The 17127-nt window shown below is 46.5% G+C and overlaps 1 protein-coding gene across 3 annotated transcripts in view; it reads left to right on the top strand.

Moving 5' to 3' along the window:
- Nucleotides 1-3553: 3553 nt before the first annotated feature.
- Nucleotides 3554-17127, top strand: part of CEP164 (centrosomal protein 164) — a 37968-nt gene continuing 24394 nt past the window's right edge. For 2 of the 3 annotated variants that reach the window (XM_083588265.1, XM_083588264.1), the window contains exons 1-12: nt 3554-3698; nt 4046-4157; nt 4325-4436; nt 5485-5698; nt 7148-8704; nt 10812-10964; nt 11099-11206; nt 11929-12006; nt 13296-13370; nt 14301-14402; nt 15708-15787; nt 16907-17047. In XM_083588265.1, coding sequence (XP_083444391.1) covers nt 4070-4157; nt 4325-4436; nt 5485-5698; nt 7148-8704; nt 10812-10964; nt 11099-11206; nt 11929-12006; nt 13296-13370; nt 14301-14402; nt 15708-15787; nt 16907-17047 — 2708 coding nt within the window. In that variant the 5' untranslated portion in view covers nt 3554-3698; nt 4046-4069. The remainder of the gene's footprint in view (nt 3699-4045; nt 4158-4324; nt 4437-5484; nt 5699-7147; nt 8705-10811; nt 10965-11098; nt 11207-11928; nt 12007-13295; nt 13371-14300; nt 14403-15707; nt 15788-16906; nt 17048-17127) is intronic. The other variant, XM_083588266.1, reaches the window with a different exon arrangement.

The following is a 17127-nucleotide window of genomic DNA, read 5'->3' as shown; positions in this document are numbered from 1 at the left end:
CAATGCCAATGTATGTTTTTGGAGCAGAGAAAGATGGTGGATGAGGGGTGCAAGCACAATTAAAGTGGTTGGTGGCAGGGGCAGAGGAAGGGGTGTGTGGTGGGGACAGGCAGCCCCAGGTGTCACCACTGAGGGGGTGACAAAATGCTGGGTGGCACTCACCCGGGGGGCATGCAACGTGCCCGAGCCATGTGTCTCTCCTGGGAGTGACATGGTGGCTTGGGCACCCGCAGGCTCTGCGCTGCCCTAAACAGTTCACCCACTGCCTCCTCCTCAGCTGTAGGGCAGCTGAGTGGAAGGAGGCAGGCAGATTCTTCAGAGGCCCCACAGAGCGTCCTGCCCCACCTGGCCCCGCCCCATGGGCAGTTTGCCCTGCCCTGGGCACAGGGCACACACGCCGCCCCAGGCACCCGATTGGCTTGCTCTGCCACTGGTTTGGGGGGGGCAAGCAGGGGGAAATGGCGGAGGTTATGCTGGGTGAAGATGGGTGCAATCAGCTTGATGTGGCCATCACCATTCCACTCACCAGGAATTCAAACACATACATAGGTGATTACATCCCTTTCTCAAATTCTCCTTAGTACCAGCAAAACTATATCCTCCAGATGGGATTCTTCTGGCATGAGTATTTCAACAGATGTGAAGAAGCCATGACTCTGCAGCACATGACTTCTCAGTGGTAAGGATGGGGGAGATATTTGGTTTAGTTCCCATTTTAATGTGAACCTATCTCACTTGCACTTCTGGAAACTCAGTGCTTTTTTCAGGGGGTACTCAAGGGTACACAGTACCAGCACCTCTTTTTTGTTGTTAAAAAGTGTGCCACTTACTGTAACAACTTCATGGTGAGTACTGGCACCTATTTTTCTAGAAAAGAAGCACTGCAGAAACTATATGGGAACTGAAACCCAGCCACCCTCTGAAATCTGCAGTTCTCTCTAACCAAAACAGACAGACAAAAGTGTGTATATTAAGGGGAAGTGTGCATTAAAATGTATTCATCAGTGAAAATAACATATTAAATTGCATTATATTAGGGTGAAGGTTCTTACAAAACAGCCCTGGGAAAACTGCATATAAAATGTGTATATTAGAATATATATGCATTAAAATGCTGGTGAGAATTCATGAGGACTCTTTAATGAAATGCAAATTGTTGGGGATAGGTGGGGAAAACTTAAGTCTGGGAAAATAAGAGTGAGAAATCAAGTATAACTACAGCTTCTGTTTACTCACTGCTGCCATTTGGTGGCATAATAGTATAACTGCAGCATCTTCCCAACAGGTTTAGAGCAACCGATGAAATGTTACATCCCAAAATAGCACAAGAAAATACCTGGTTCCACAAATCGCGTGTATTTCAGCTGAAAGCTTCTTTTCCACAGGTGCATTTGATAAGTTCAAGCCACGTGACAGATGCCAGATGTTCTTGTTTTTGTTTTGATTATGTATTGTGTGGTTTTATATCGTGATTTTATCCTGTGAACTGCCCTGAGACCTGTTGGTATAGGACGGTATACAATTTTAAAATAAATAAATAATAAGAAATAAGTGATTCTAAGGTGTTCATTGTCCTCTTATATTAAAACCGTGCCCCCCTTTGCCAAATCCATAGCCTGCATGTTTGTGACTCATATATTATGAGCTTCTGCAACCTTGTGCACTGTATCTCTTTGTGGGATGCTCTCTTTGGCCCTCAGGGACTGTTGTAAGTCTGAGAGGATTCTGAGAGTTGAAGGTCAGAGAGAAATAATAATAATATTATTTGTACCCCACCCATCTGTCTGGGTTTCCCTAGGCACTCTGGGCGGCTTCCAACAAAGATTAAAAATACATTAAAATGTCACACATTAAAAGCTTCCCTAAACAGGGCTGCCTTCAGATGTCTTCTAAATGTCAGGTAGTTGTTTATCTCTTTGACATCTGATAGGAGGGCGTTCCACAGGGTGGGTGCCACTACCGAGAAGGCCCTCTGCCTGGTTCCCTGTAGCTTTGCTTCTCGCAGTGAGGGAACCGCCAGAAGGCCCTCAGAAAAACTGAAGGAATGAGAGAGATAAAAAGGAGCCATCTGTGGAGAAGAGAGTAGCAGCTGCCTTCTGCACTCAGGCAGAGCATTTGTTCATCAGCGGTTCCACTGCCAGAGTGTGCGGCAGAGCCCAAGACACCCAACACTTACACCCCAAGGTGTATGCAGAGTGATTCTGAATGCTCACCTTAGCCTAACTCCATCCAACCCTCCTCTTTTTATTTATGTAGCACCATCTCTGTGTAGGGCATTTTGCAAAGAGAAGTTATGAGAGGCCAGCAACATACCGTGAGACAGCAGAGGAAGGGAGAAATGAAAGCAGCATGTGGTAGGCAGGGGAAGAATTTGCAGTCAATCCAACTGCACACGCTTTGCCTTCACTATGGTGATGGGGGTAGCCTGTGACCCTTGTCCAAGTGTTGGTCCAACCACAGCTGCCATCACCATCACCCATGCTGGAAGTCAGAGACCCATCACATCTTGAGGGCTACTGACTGCCCAGCCCTGGACCTAAGTTATAGGGACTCGGAGGGTGAGGGAAGAGAAGATCCAGGGGGAACAGAAGGGAAGTAGCATATGAGCCAAATCCTAGGGGCCAAGGGGGCTTCGGCTCCCCAATAAAATATTTAAAGGAGCTGGACCACCCCCTCCAAGTTGATGGGCACTGCCATTCAAGTGGAATGTGTGCACAGTGCCATGTGATCGCTTATGCAGGGGCTTACCTGGGCCCCCACAATATTTTATTCAAGTTGGCACCTCTGGGAAGTAGAGAGTAGGCAGGGTGAGGAGAGAAACAAGGAATAGGGGTGAGAATAGAAGAGAGAGGAGCCATCCTCTCCTGCCACACGCTTTGAGAGCCGCTGTTTAGGGAAGTTTCTAATGACCGATGTTTTAATGTATTTTTAATCTTTTGTTGGAAGCCTCCCAGAGTGGCTGGGGAAACCCAGCCAGATGAGCGGGGTATAAATTAATAATAATAATAATAATAATAATAATAATAATAATAATAATAGGTTTCAGGAGCGTGGAATATTTTACGACAAACCGGGCGTGTACCAAAGGGATGGGCTTCACTTTGAATCGGGATGGAACCAGACTGCAGGTGCTTAAAATAGAAATGGGGCGGGTCTCATTAGGCACTCTAATGAGGGGGCGGGCTAATGAGCCTAATTAGCCTTAGGGTTTGTTTTTAATTACGACCCGGCGCTGCTGCTGCTGCTGCTGCTGTGCCACAAGTCTCTGTATCAAGCAAAAGTAATAGGTGCCTCTTGCGATCTCGCGGCTGAAGCTAATTAGCCGGGTAGGCCGCAGCTGCAATTACTACAGACCTTGAATCAGCTCGGAAGAAGAGGCACCTAATTAGCCCTGAATCAGATCTCCCTCCGTGGTGGAGGAGCAGCTTTTCTCCATCTCTCTCTGACGTCTCGCGGCGTCGCTTTGCTGGTCCCAGAGACTACAACTCCCACAAGGCCCTGCAGGGATCGGCGGCCCTTCCCATGCTCCTTTTCGGCCAATGGAGCGCCGGGCGGCCTTGTTGCCAAGGTTGGATGCCGGAAGTGAATCCGGCCGGGCCGGCGCGGTGCAACTGCCTTGGGTAGCCATGGCAACCGCAGAGCCGCGCGCCTGGTTGCCTGGGCCCGGCGTTCGCGCTGAGGCCCCGCACCGGAGCGGGGTGAGGAGGGGATACGCGGCGGGGGCCGGCGGGCGGAGGGCGCTTCGCGGGGCGGGGAAGGCGCTGCAGGGCCGCTCTCGTAGGCGGCTCCTCTCCGTCCGCGGCGCGGGCGAAGGAGCTCGCCTCTGCCTGCTTTTCGTTCCTGGGCAGCCCGGCCATGAGGGCCCCCAAGCAGGCAGCGAGGATGAGGATGAGGGTGGGCAGGCGGGAGCGGCCCCGGTGCCTTGCTAAGGCGGGAAGCAGGGCCGCTCCCTGTCTAGTGGGCTCGGTGGGAGGGTGGCCCGCTTGCCCGCCTTCCTTGCGCTGGCAGACGGTGTCCTCCTTCCTTCCCGGGTGGTGCCTTGCAGGTGTAAGCAGACTCCGCTCCGGGGATGGCCATGGCTGGGCCTGCAATACGGATCGGCGACCAGCTCATTCTGGAAGAGGACTACGATGAAACCTACATCCCCAGCGAGCAAGGTGAGCGCCAGGAGTCTTCCCCTCAGGGGGGCCCAGAGCACCTGGAGAGGCTCCAGACAGGAGCAGCGTGACGCACCTGCAGGTGGTGATGGAGGAGGGTGGGCCTAGGTAGCTCCTGAGGACAGCTGTCAGCCTGGCCAGCCTGACGCTTCTTTTCTCTTCTGTAGAAATCAATGAGTTTGCTCGAGTGATTGGGATCGACCCGGAGGTCGAGCCAGAGCTGATGTGGCTGGCCCGAGAAGGCATTGTGGCCCCTTTGCCTGCTGAATGGAAACCTTGGTAAGGCAGAGATGCCCGTCGAGCCATCCATCCCTATGCTGCTCTCTCCCCACCCCCCGCTGCTGCATCTTGGCTGGCTCATCTCACACTCCACAGAGCCTGCTAAAGCAGGTGTGACTTGATCCAAGCTAATGTTAGGCTTGGAATGGTGAGGAGCAATATTTATTTCAGCAGTGGAATGAAGGCCCAGCCTGTATATGTTGCAGAATGAGGTGGCAGAACATGGGAGGAGGGTGTCATTTTTGTTCATGTTCATCTGTATCTCTGTGGCATAAAGACCCCCAAAGCCCACAATCTGTGAGTGTAAAAAAATAGTGTATGTACAAATAGTGTGTGTGCACCACAGAGCAAGGTTAAAACTTATCCTGTTTCCTTCCTTTGGTAGGTCTTTTTTTTATATATAACAGTGAGACTTTATGTGAGGGGACAATCTGAAAAACAACAATCACCCCTCCCTGCTGTTTGAAGTACAGAGTACCGTTCTGTTTAGTTGTTCTGCTTTGTGTAGACTCGATTTCACTCAGACTACACACAGGCTAACTGGGAATCAAAGCTGAGTTTCTACAGTTGTGATATGTTTCTATAATGTGCATCTGGGTGGTGGCTCAGGTAGGTGTTGGGAAGGGATGATGCTCAAATTTCTCCAATATGGGCTGTACTGATTACCCTAAGCCATGAGCACCCTTTCAAACAAATCTGTTTTCTGGCTACATTTCTAGAGCATAATCCTTCCAAACACTGTACTAGCTGCTTTATACCTTCCTGATAATTGTGGGGGAAAGTGTAATCACATCACATATTCTTCCTTGGGAAGAATAACCATTACACTGGGAGGCTCAAAGGCAACTGTTCACATCTAGCTTTTCTTACCATTTCACTTGCCTCTCACATAGGAAGGGCCGCTTCCAAACTATTAGTGGGTTTGGGGGACCTTGGAAGTCCCTTCAGATTAGGAAGGCAAGGATATTCTTGAGCCTGTGTATATGTATGCATGCACACACATGTATGCATGTGTATGCGGCTGCTTAGATTCCATGTCCATCTTCAGCCAAGATATCACAGGGGACATCTATTACTTCAACTTTGCCAATGGTCAGTCAACGTGGGAACATCCATGTGATGAGCGCTACCGACAGCTTGTGATCCAGGAGAGGGAGAAGCTCCTGGATCAGGGAGGTCTCAAGAAGAAAGAGAAGAAGAAGAAAAAGGAGAAGAAAGAGAAGAAAGAGAAAAAAGAGAAAGACCTGCTGAAACATCCAGTTGTGAGTACCTTAGTTGGATACAGGGCCGGATGGAACTGGGTGTTAGAGGAAATGCAGACTTCTTGCATGTTTCCTGCTGTTCCTGCTTCTCTCCCACCCCTGTATCTTTTCTCTGTAATTGGTGCCTGTCCAAGTTAAAAGAGGGCCACCTTATTTCAGCACAAGAGGGATTTAGTCTTTAAATGTCATTATTATTAATTTTATTCCACTCTTCCTTAAAGGAGCTCAAGATGGTGTACGCACAACCTCTGCCTTCCCTTTACCCTTGCTGCAGCCCCACATGGTAGATTAGGCTGAGATAAATTAACTGTCCCAAGGTCACACAGTGAGCTTCTTGGCTGAATGAGGATTTGAACCCGGGTACTAGTTGCTTGGACTATTGCTGTGCAGAGTGTGGCTTACGAATTTGGCTAGAGAGTAGACTTTACCTGTTCCAATCACACACAGGGAGTTACTTCTAAAGTAAGAAAATAACAAAGCTGTGTTATAGGAGGTACATAACTTGGATCAAAATGCTTCTTGTTCTAAGCTAACTATCTAATCTAGAGAGGGCAAAGGTAGCTATGCTTACTCCTTTGTTTTCAGAGGACATTTCCAAGATGACCTCTCATCTTGAGGTTGTGAGAAAGAGATGGAAGTTGGGAGGAGGATGCAGCCTAAGACATATCAGTCTAAACTGATAGAGAGGTCAGCATAGAGATCAAATGTACAAGGATAGTTTGGGAGGTCTTTTAATCTATCTGTTTTAGCCCTATGCAACCCCCTCTCTGCAAGCTGAGTTTCATCTAGACTTCTGGCACTAGTTCAGCACAGGAGGTGTGGGTCAGTAGTCAAGGCCAGCTGCAAGGCAGCTGCTAAGGTAGCACTGCCACCCACCCTAATCAAAACATGGCTTGTTTTGTCTGCACCTTTTCAAACATAGCTGAGCATATAAATTGTTTTTGAGCTCAGGGCTCAACAGGGCACTTTTTTCTTAAGTTTCTGTCCTTGTGCAGCTCAGTGAAGATGGCTATCAGAAAGCTGCTAGCCAAGACTTACTTAGGATCCTATCCGTATTTTTGTGTGTTTTCTGCCAGACATTCAGGGGTTAAGTCACATTTGACTACAGCATGTTTTCTCCCATAATTCACACTGTAGCAGTTGCATGTGGTGATCTCCACCCCATCCTGGTTTGCCATTGCAGCTGATTGGGGAGTCCAGGTTGGAAACAACTAGGCTGTCAGTAAGAACAGCTGGTTTCTGTGAAGATCTCTGAAGACCAACCACATGTGGGGCAGCAGAAGTGCAGGGGGAGGATATGCAGGCAGAGTCATATTATTGGGAATTCTGCCATGGGTGTTCCTACATGTAACTTGTCTTCCTTGGGACACTCTGTCCTAGGGAGAAAGACCGGCACCTGTACAAATTATACCAATCTGTAAGTCTGCTTAATGGCCTTTATCTGCTTAGGAGACGCAGTCAGAGCCGGGGATTCTTCCTTCAACATCCTTTTATAGAGTGTCATCCCCTGTCCTGTCATCAGGCCATGCAAGTCCTGAGCTGGAGCAGCAGGGCAGCTTCATGACAAGGAATGAACTCTTCCTGAAGAACCGCAAAGGAAAGGCTTCAGGGATGTCTCCTGATCCAAGTGACCCACCCCGGCTGCACTCGGGTCCTGTCCCTAGTAAGCTGCAACCTATTCTGCCAGCCAAGTCAACCCCACGGACTCGCCAGATCCTGGCAGACGTGGAGAAGATTCTTGGAAGAGCTTCATCTTCTAGCAAACCAGATCAGTCATGCCAAGATGTGACAGCAGAAATCAGAAGTACAGCTGCTTGCGTTTTTTCAGATTCAGAACCTGATTTAGATGGCTCCAAGATTGCTGTGCCACTTTTCCAAGCACTGAAGGAACCCACTGATGATGGGACTGTGCTGGCCCTGGAGACACCGAAGGTGAGAACCCTGTTCTTCGAGGGTGAAAATCTAGGCAAGGACCAAGAGAATAGTTACATGGAGGAAGGTGGCCTCTGCCAGTCACCTGATTCTTCACCTGGAGAGCGGGTGATGGGGCCTTTCAGCTGCATAGGACGGGATAGAGGATTCTTGCATACAATTGAAAGGGAAATTCAGCGGTTTCCTCCTGCTGCTGTTTCCCTTGTGTTGGCTGGTGAGACATACGAGCCCAACATCATGGAAGAAGGTGACATCCATTCTTTGCAGAACGACCCAAGGCCTTTCTCTAAAGTGAAGGAGAGCAGAAAGGGAAGGAAATTCCAAGAGCAGTGCCATGCCACAGAGCTCAGCATGAGTGGAAGAGGGGGCACCCAGCAGCAGACTTCTGCCTTTGGGCTGGGAGTAGGGACTGGAACAGGTGGGGACGCTAGTCCTCTGCTGGCTGCTGCAGGTTTGTCAGTTCAGCTCAGGGGTGAAAGGACACATGGTGAGCGGCTGCACTCTGGTGGTGGCGGCAGCGCTGGCGGCAGCGTGACAAGCAGCTTGGCTGACCATCTTGATTCTGAGATCTTGGGAGAAGTTGACAACTTCTCCTGGGACCTACAGAGCACTCATGGATCTGACCGCCCCATGGGCCTTCTGGCTGTTGCCAAAAGAACTTTCCTGGAAGCTTCCCATACCCAACCGCAGAGCATCCCTAATGAGCGTTCGGAAAGCGAGTGCTACACAGAGGATCAGAAGTTTTATCGGCATATGGTCCATATGGTGAAGAGGTCCAGAGGAGCAGAGCTGGCTGTACCTGAACCACTCAAGCAACAGCAAAGTGGCTCTGAAGAGTTTGTCACTGGCCTGAACATGGAGCTTTACATCCCTCAGGAAGTGGCTGCGGAAGCAGAGACGAGGCCTAGGCCAGGAGCTGCAGTCTTTAAGGCAGGGGTACTCCAGAGTCCAGTCGAGGGTCAGGTGTTCTTCATTCAAAATAGGCAGGCAGAAGGAGAGCAAGTGCAGAGCAGAACATTGGCAAAGAAAGACAGCTGGCCTGAGCTTTCACCAGGAGGAGATGGAGGTGAAGAGGTAGGCAGTTTAGATTATACGTGTTTATTTTATATATCTCTGCTCTTCTGTGGAGCTGAGGATGCTGCATATGGAGCCCCCACTCCCTTTAGTCTTTCCATCAACACTGCAAGGTTGTTAGGCTGAGACGGAGGCCGCTGTAAGGTGAAAGGAAAGATTATCAGACAGCATTCCCTGGTATTGACCCAATACTGACACTCAATTGTTGCTCATCTTGCCAGTCCTTGGGAGACTGTGGATAAAGAGATAAGCCTATCCCACTTATAAAAGAATAATAACTGAAAAAGTTGAGAAAATTAATATTTGTTTATATTATCCTGCTGTTCCTCTCAAAGGAGCCCAGGGAGGCAGACATTTAGGGCAGTTTTCAACAACATAAATTCATTAAATTGTCAGGGAGGGGGTCACTCCTCTTCTCCCCCATTCCCAAATCTGCTGTGAAGTGTTGTGGGGAACCCCCAAAACAGCTTTGGGGAACAGCAGAAGGGAGAGAGCCTGCAAAGGTTTTGTTGCTCAAGGAGAAATCATTTTGCTGCCAGAACATTCTCATTAGTGCTACTTCATTGAGTACAATCCTTAATAATAGTCTCTCATAAAATCTGATGGGAAGTTTAGGATGGGGGAAGGAATGGTTAATGGCTTTTGTGTGACAGTTGTTGAGTAGAATTGCAAGGAATCACTAGTCTGCTTACCCAGATCTCCTCTGGTGTCTTAAGGTTGCACCTTTTCCCATCCTTGGGTTTCCCACATAATTCCTAGTCATTGTGTCTGAGGAGCACCTGAAAACAATCTTGTGGCTACCCAGTTGCATTCATGCACCACAAGGCCAGTGTGTTATCTAACTAGTGTGTTTATTTGAACACCTCTGGGGGAGCCAACCTGTACTGGTGAAGACAGGCCCTTTTTGTAGTGGGACTTCCTCCAGTTGAGTCCCATTGGAGCATATAGGCAGAAAGAAGTCATGTGCCTATAGTTTCCCATCACATGCATGGCATCGGTAGGCAGCACAGGCTGGTCTGTAGCTTTCTCCCCTCACAGAGTTGATTGGTGGACTTATGCATCTTTCTCAGAGGTTTGTTTGGTTTTTTGTCGCTCTCACAGTGCTGTGATGTAAATTTGATTTACTGTTGTTGTGGTTTGATTTTTTTCAGATTATTCTGCTTTGTTTTGTGTCATGTATTTTAACGTTGCACTCTACTCTGGGGTTGACCATAATACAGGATGAATTATAAATCTCAATAAAAAGATGTTCCTGTGTTTTTAGTTGTCTGCCTGGTATAAATTTACAGAATAGATAAGTGGAAAGGTTAGCCGTTTTGTTTCAGTTCTTTCAGAAGTGAACTGAATATCTTGTGGTGGCCAAGGATGCCATCTTCTGCAGGTGGCGTAGCTAGTGGCTCTGGTGGTTGATGTAGCCTTCTAAGGTATCTGTAGCATTTGCCAACTGCTGATTCCTCTAAGCTTGTAGACAATCCCTTTACATGCTGCAAATAAATAGATGCTGCACAGTCTGGCTGTGTTGCTTGGGCATGTCGTTTTAATGTGGAAATGGAGATAGATGCCTCCCTGTTGCATTGCTTATTAGTTCCTGAAAGAGCATTTGACATTTGAGTGAACCAACCTGATTTGACCATTGGGTTTCATTCTCATCTTATTTCAAGGGACAACTGTACTGCAGTTTTTTCAGACAGGTGTAGTTTTTTGTTTTGTTTTTGTTTTGTTTTTTAGACCTTAACACAGAACCTGGGTCTCCAGCTGTTGTCGGACTGCAGCTCCCATCATCCATGGTCACTGGTCCTGCTAGCCAGGGATGATGGGAATTGTAGTCCAACAACAGCTGGAGACCCAGGTTTGAGAAACACTGCTAGTGCAAGCCACACACTTGTGTGCTTGCATTGTTGTCCCCTCTCCAAAATGAGATCAGCTCTTGCTGACACTTCAAACTTCAGTCTGTTGTGATCCAGGAAAGCAGTTCTATTATTGAGGTGTGAGGTAGAGAAAGAGCGCGTAAGAAGCCATGTCAGACTGCTGTTGAACTTCTAGCATAGTCGTAGACAGCTTCTGCTTACCTTGTTACTGTGTCTTCCCCCTCCCTGAAATCTTCCAGTCTCCAGGACCTATACTAGCCCCTGTCCAGTCTCCCCTGGGGAGCCTTGCTCCATTACGTGGGTTTGTGGATGCTCCAGTCAGTGCACCCTGCAACTTACACAATACAAATGGGAGAAGTGCCGTGGAACCGAAGGCACCAGCACATACAATGGTAAACAACTAAAATCTGGCTCATGTGGGTGTGCTTATGAACATGCAAAGTTGTTTGTGTGGCTTTTTGCCTCTTTTGCTTTGCATTATCTACTTAATGTCCTTCTGATGTATGCATGTTTTCGTCTCTTAAAGCTTGGCAATTGCAAGAAAAGTCTCTTTCAATCTGTGGACGAAGAAGAGGAAGCATCCTTAAACCAGCTGACTCCTAATGGGGCAGAAAAGGAAGATTGCAGCAATGAGGTAGTAGTGCTTGATAAACAGAGTTGCTCTATGAGATGGGGATGGAGGGCTGTGCAGATTCCTTTCTGATATGATAAATGGTGGACACATTGGAACATACAAAGCTGCCTTTATACCAAGTGAGATCATCTATCTCAGTACTGCCTGCACTGATCACTTGCAGCTCTCCAGGGTTTCAGATGGGGCATGTTCTGTACCCCACTGGAAATGCCATTGGGGATTGAACCCGAGTCCTCATGCAAAGAAGATTATCTGCCACTCAACTATGATGCTTGTCCATTTCAAGTCTCCTGGCTTTCCTGCACAGAAAGAAACACAAGAGTTGGTACAGTACCTATTTTACTGCATGCTTCTAAGTGGAACGTGCAGCAGGATAGATAGGTCTTTGTATAAGTGGCGATTCTTGTAGTTTTAAATTCTTTCCTTCGCAGAAGGGCCCAACTCTTGATGCAGTAATCAGACTCTGGCTTCATTATGCCCATGTACCTGTAGGCTCACCAGCCTTGAGAAGGGGCCAATTTGCGCATATAAATCCAAATCCACACTCTAGTTCTTCTAGCCCTGGTTCCCCCAAAGATCCCTACACTACATTGCTTGTGGTTAGGGTGAGGGAGCAGATTGGGAACCCTCTCTTGTTGCCTTCTTTGTCCCCAGTGTCAGTTCTTCAAGTATGGCTTTGGATGCACAGCTGAACATTTCTCTGCTCCTTGTTGCATGTCCAGAGTCCTCGTGGGACAGGTGGGCTTCTCAAGAACCTGCATATGGATGTTAGTGCCCTTGGTGCCAGCTTTGACAATGAGGTATGTACTTGGATGGATTTGATTTAAATCAAATTGGTTTAAATCACCAGTCAGTAAGACTTGATTTACCGTATTTTTTGCTCTATAAGACTCACTTTTTCCCTCCTAAAAAGTAAGGGGAAATGTGTGTGCGTCTTATGGAGCGAATGCAGGCTGCGCAGCTATCCCAGAAGCCAGAACAGCAAGAGGGATAGCTGCTTTCACTGCACAGCGATCCCTCTTGCTGTTCTGGCTTCTGAGATTCAGAATTTTTTTTTTTCTTGTTTTCCTCCTCCAAAAACTAGGTGCGTCTTGTGGTGTGGTGCGTCTTATAGAGCGAAAAATACGGTAAATCATTTTTTGTACAGAAAGACTCATTCTTGCTGGTATAATATTAATATTTGCAACAAGATGAAGATTTCATTTTTGGAATAATAAATTTTCAGAGTAGTTTTTACAGTTATATCAGAAATTACTGATTTGGTTTTACTATTAGAAATACATTGACAGATAATTATGAAATTATTGTGAGGTTTAATAAGTTAACTGTTTATATTTGGACAACTTTTCTGCTGTACTTTATTGAAAGGAGAAAAATAATCATTTCCTTAATAACAATTTAAACAATTTATTTAACTAAATCAAAAACATTATAGCATATGTATCCATGTTTGTTAACTGATGTGACTAAATTATTTTTAAAAAAAACCAAAAACCTTAGACTGAGTTTTAGCACACATTAAAAACTTAAAACAAATCCTTACTTCCTGATTAATAGCCTTTGGACTATAATGTAACTTAAATAGAAAACTATCTGTAGAAAGATTTTTCCTCCAAAAACATTTTATTTTAAAAATCTGATTTAAATAAAAAAAATCCGATTTTTAAAAAATTTTATTTTTTAAAAAAATATCATTGATTTTTATCCACCCTGCTTTTTGGATAGTTTCCTGGTATTGGGGGCTTAAAGTGCCTGCTTCCCAATAAAAGCCAATCCTCAGATCATCTTTCAAAGAGGAGCAGCATTTGGGGTATAGTAAACATATCAGCCCCAAATGCCATGCATGTGATGTTGGATGACCAAGAGAGAAATTCCCTAGAAGAAATCTGGCAGGGTTTGAGGAGCAATTTGACATCTCAGATACTTTCGCTGCTGCATGGGTGGTTTGTGTATTTTTGTGGGTTAAAATATTCAAGGCATTCACCTTAGAATGCTGTGGGTCAGTCACTCCTCACCTTTTTTAGTTTGCTTTCCAGTCAGTCAGAGTGTGCAAAGCTGGTGATGGGTGTGTGTCCCTTTGCTTTTGAAGGTTTCTGAAGGCAGCAATCCAATGAAGGAATGGCAGGTTTCTGACCATTTGGACCCTGAGCCGCATAGTGTTGTGGTGAGTCTGCCATTAACATGGGTAGTAAGAGAGTAGGAAGAAGAAATAGAAACTTCTTTGAAAAAATAAGATGGAGTTCTTGGTGAGCGCATAACTCTTGGGCTGGTCCTTTTAAGGACTTTCTTACCAACTCTCCTGGTCTGTTTTTGTGTGGATGAAGTTCCAAGTACCATTGCACCTTGCTTTGTACCCAGTATCAATATCATTGCTGGCTTCAGGTCCAAAGCCCTGGTCTCTTGGCCTAGAAGAGGGTCTGGAATAACTAATGGAGCCACACACTCTCCCACCCCACCCACACCCCAAGTTCGTTAGCCTTGGTTGTCCGGGTAGATGACTTCTACCATCTCCACCCCCAAACTAGGTCTGATCCAGACAGTGAATGTCAACAGCACTGCTTGGAGTTGACCAGTCTTCATGCCATTTCCCCCCAAGAATGGCACATTCAAGACTGGCTGATAGCTCATCTCAGGCTAAGATATCTAAACCAGATTTTTTCAACAGAAGCCTCACTGCTGCCATCTTCAGAGCAGTCAGAACCACTCCATTCCTTAAGGAGACATTGGTAACCTCCAAGGTCCCTGTTCTGACATATTTAAGTAGATTAAGATGAGTCACTATCTGCTCCCCCAGTCACAGATCACCCCCCTTACCCACCACCCTGTTCAATTCAGAGGATCAGGTCTCAAGTCCTGCGCTGTGTATTGGTCCAGTGTTCATTTGAGACAGGGTGCCATGTTTGTCACAGAGGCCTTGGTCGTGAGCTGCTCCAGAGAAGGTAGCCGAAGCCTGAATGTTTGGGACCCCCAGGGCTATCAGCCTGAGGATCCTCAGCACCATATTCGACACTACCTTTGAGAGCTCAAGCAGGGAAGCCTCTTGGAATGCCAATCTCTCCTTACCCCTTTGTTTCTTGGGGGCTTTGGTTCCCAGAGCCCAAGCTTTGAAAACGTCATGGATGTGTTGCCTCCAGTCCTGGGAACTCCAAAGTTTGCAGTGAGCAGAGCCATGGTTGAAAGCACTTGGAAGGAACAGGTAAGTGGCATTGTGGAGCTGCATGGGCTCCTCTTCGAACATGTTGTCTTGGAGTTTGCTCCTACAGCCGACTTGCTAGGAGAGTGAAAAGTAATGTACGAAGAAAAGGGGCAGGTCTCATAGAGATTTAAGCTGGAACAAATGTCCACTTTTAACAGGCAGTGCTCCCAACCACCCTAAAGTTGTGAGCCTGTCTCAGAAGTCTTGCTGTATACTCCTGCTTATCCAGCAGGACATTTCCAGGTATGCAGAGAACTGCTGGTGAGAAGACCACACAGACATATGATGTGCCTATTCTCATAAGTCAGTGGTTGAAACTTGGATTGCAGAAGCTCATGATTCTAGGATAGAATAGGAGTGAAGGAGTGAGGTGTCCTATACATGCCGCTCAGCTGCTCAGCGTTTAGAGCATGCCCCACAGGGATTGGCTGTGCCGTGGAGTTCCTGATTACGCACAATCAATACTAGTGGTAACTTGCCGCAACCCTTGCTTGCCAAGAGTCACCAGAAGAGTACTTTTGCTGTTGTCTTTGCAGCCACATTTTTAGCTTCCCATATATGGCAGCAGGTGGGTGTGATTTTGGAGGAAATGGCCTTGTAGGCCAGATTAGAAACCCTGTTAAGCCTGATTTTTACCAGTGGGCTGGAGGTTCCCCATCATTGTATGTGAATAATAAAAAACTAGTATCCTTTTTGCATCTTAATGTTGCTGTATCGTTTTCCCTGGTGCTTTGGAGCAGAGAGGACCATGTAGGTTGGGGGCTATTTGGAGTGTAGGCAGTGTGTTATGGCTGGGGAAAGAGATTGCAATGGGATATCCATACAGAAGCTGGGGGCACATCTGCAGACCCTTAGCCTTGTGTTTCTGGCTTCTCATCCTTGCTTCTGCAGTCTCTGTATTGCCTTATTGCACATTTCACGGAATCTGTTGCATCACAGCAATTGTTCGTGTGTGTGAAAGCACCCACTATTGAATCAGCCAGCCAAGTGGTGTGTTAGGTCTCTTGTGGGGTAGTCATTGCTGGTGTGCTTACCATCTTCCCAAATTCATTCAATCTTTCTAACACACAGTCAGTCATTCTCTCTAGACACAGATAGCCTGATCCAGTGAAATAATCCTGTCCCATGGAAGACAGTAGCTGTAGGCTTCACCATCTTGTCTGTACTCTGGAACTGTCTTTCAGCAACACTTATTGTAGGCTCAGCTCAGAAGGTTCAATTCTGTTCATGACTGGCTGTCTCCACCTTCCATTGAAATGGCAGTATTGCGGCAAACCCTTCTTTCTGTTTTTATCTTTCTGGTAGACTAATGACTGGTCAGGACAGGAGAAGGACCAAAGCAGAGGCAGCCTAGCAGAGGACAAAAGCCAAGGATCAGCTAAGAGGTACAGCTCTTTTGCAACACTTCTCACCCATTCCACACAGTATTGTCACAAAGCAGCCAGCTGTCAAAATCCCTGGTTCTCAGGGGCACATTCTTGCTTTATTTCCTCATTCATTCTCTCCCTCTGCAGAATCCCTTTTGTGTCTTGACAGCAGGTTTTGCTCTGTTCAGGGTGGGGTGTGCTTTTTATATAGCAAGGCCCTAGGTTTGTCAGTTAAGCAACACCCCCCTTCCCTCTGTTACAGATGCCACATTAAGGAGGCAGAGAAATAACCTCCCTTCCATATCTGCACACCGAAATTTAGGATCCAGGGATCAGCCCCAGGCATAAGTTTATTTGGACCTGTTAGTAATGGCCTTTAATTTCAGTGGTTCTACTCTTGAGTGCAACCCCATGTTTCCTTTACTTAATAAAATTAGTTGAACATTACAGAAGAGGATAAATGAGGTTTGTCAGTAGCATAAGAACATAGCAAATTTGATTACTTGTATTTGGTTATACATTGTTCTTATATTCAACTAATAAAATATTCCCAAAAAAAGAATGTAGCAAAATACAAAAGGCATTACAGATTTAAAGTACTGATACAGAGTTGAGGTACAATTCTTAATTACCTGCCTGCAAGCTGTAAGCTTCTTAGAAGGAACTGAGTAGATGTTCAAAGGAAAGGGTGTTTATACTAAATTTTCATTTGAAGAATATACATTTACAGTACATTATAAATTGCCGGCTACAACAATTACTGGAGGAAAACAAACTATTCTAAATTATTTCAAGATGATAAATTCCACATGATATCCAGATATTCGAAAGAAATACATTAAATCCCAGTATCTGGATAACATACATTGGGTTGTCTCCAACTAAGTTAAAAAAAATGGTGATATGCATAATTAGTGCTGCATGGCAATGGTTCCCCTCTTGGGGCTCCCTCCCCGTGGTTTCCAGGCACCCAGTAGTGATCAGCCCCCCACCTCTCTCTTGCATAGAGGAGGACCTTTCTTGCCTCTTTGGCTGCAGAGCTGCATGCCAGAACTCCACCCTGTTACTAGAGGCTCTGCCCTCCATAATTAGGCAAGCTGTAAATCCTTGTTCTTTTACATTTTTATTGCCACCAAGGGAGAGGAGCAAAAGCTGCCCAAGTGATTCTGAAGGGTCTGAAAAGAAGGCAGTCTCGGTAGGTTCTGGCACCTTGGAAACGAAGATGAGAATTGAGCACCGGCTGGTGAACCTGAATGAGCGAGACCCATCCTGCAAAGAGTAAGGGGATGCAATGGCATATGCTTCTGTCTAGGGGGCCCTTTTCTGCAAGAGGAGGGAGGGACATTGAGGTGCACACC

This window comes from Podarcis filfolensis, assembly GCF_964270895.1.
Source record: "Podarcis filfolensis genome assembly, chromosome: 15".
Lineage (NCBI taxonomy): Eukaryota > Metazoa > Chordata > Lepidosauria > Squamata > Lacertidae > Podarcis > Podarcis filfolensis.
The sequence above is the reverse complement of the archived record's forward strand: the minus strand, read 5'-3'. Positions and strand labels throughout refer to the sequence as shown.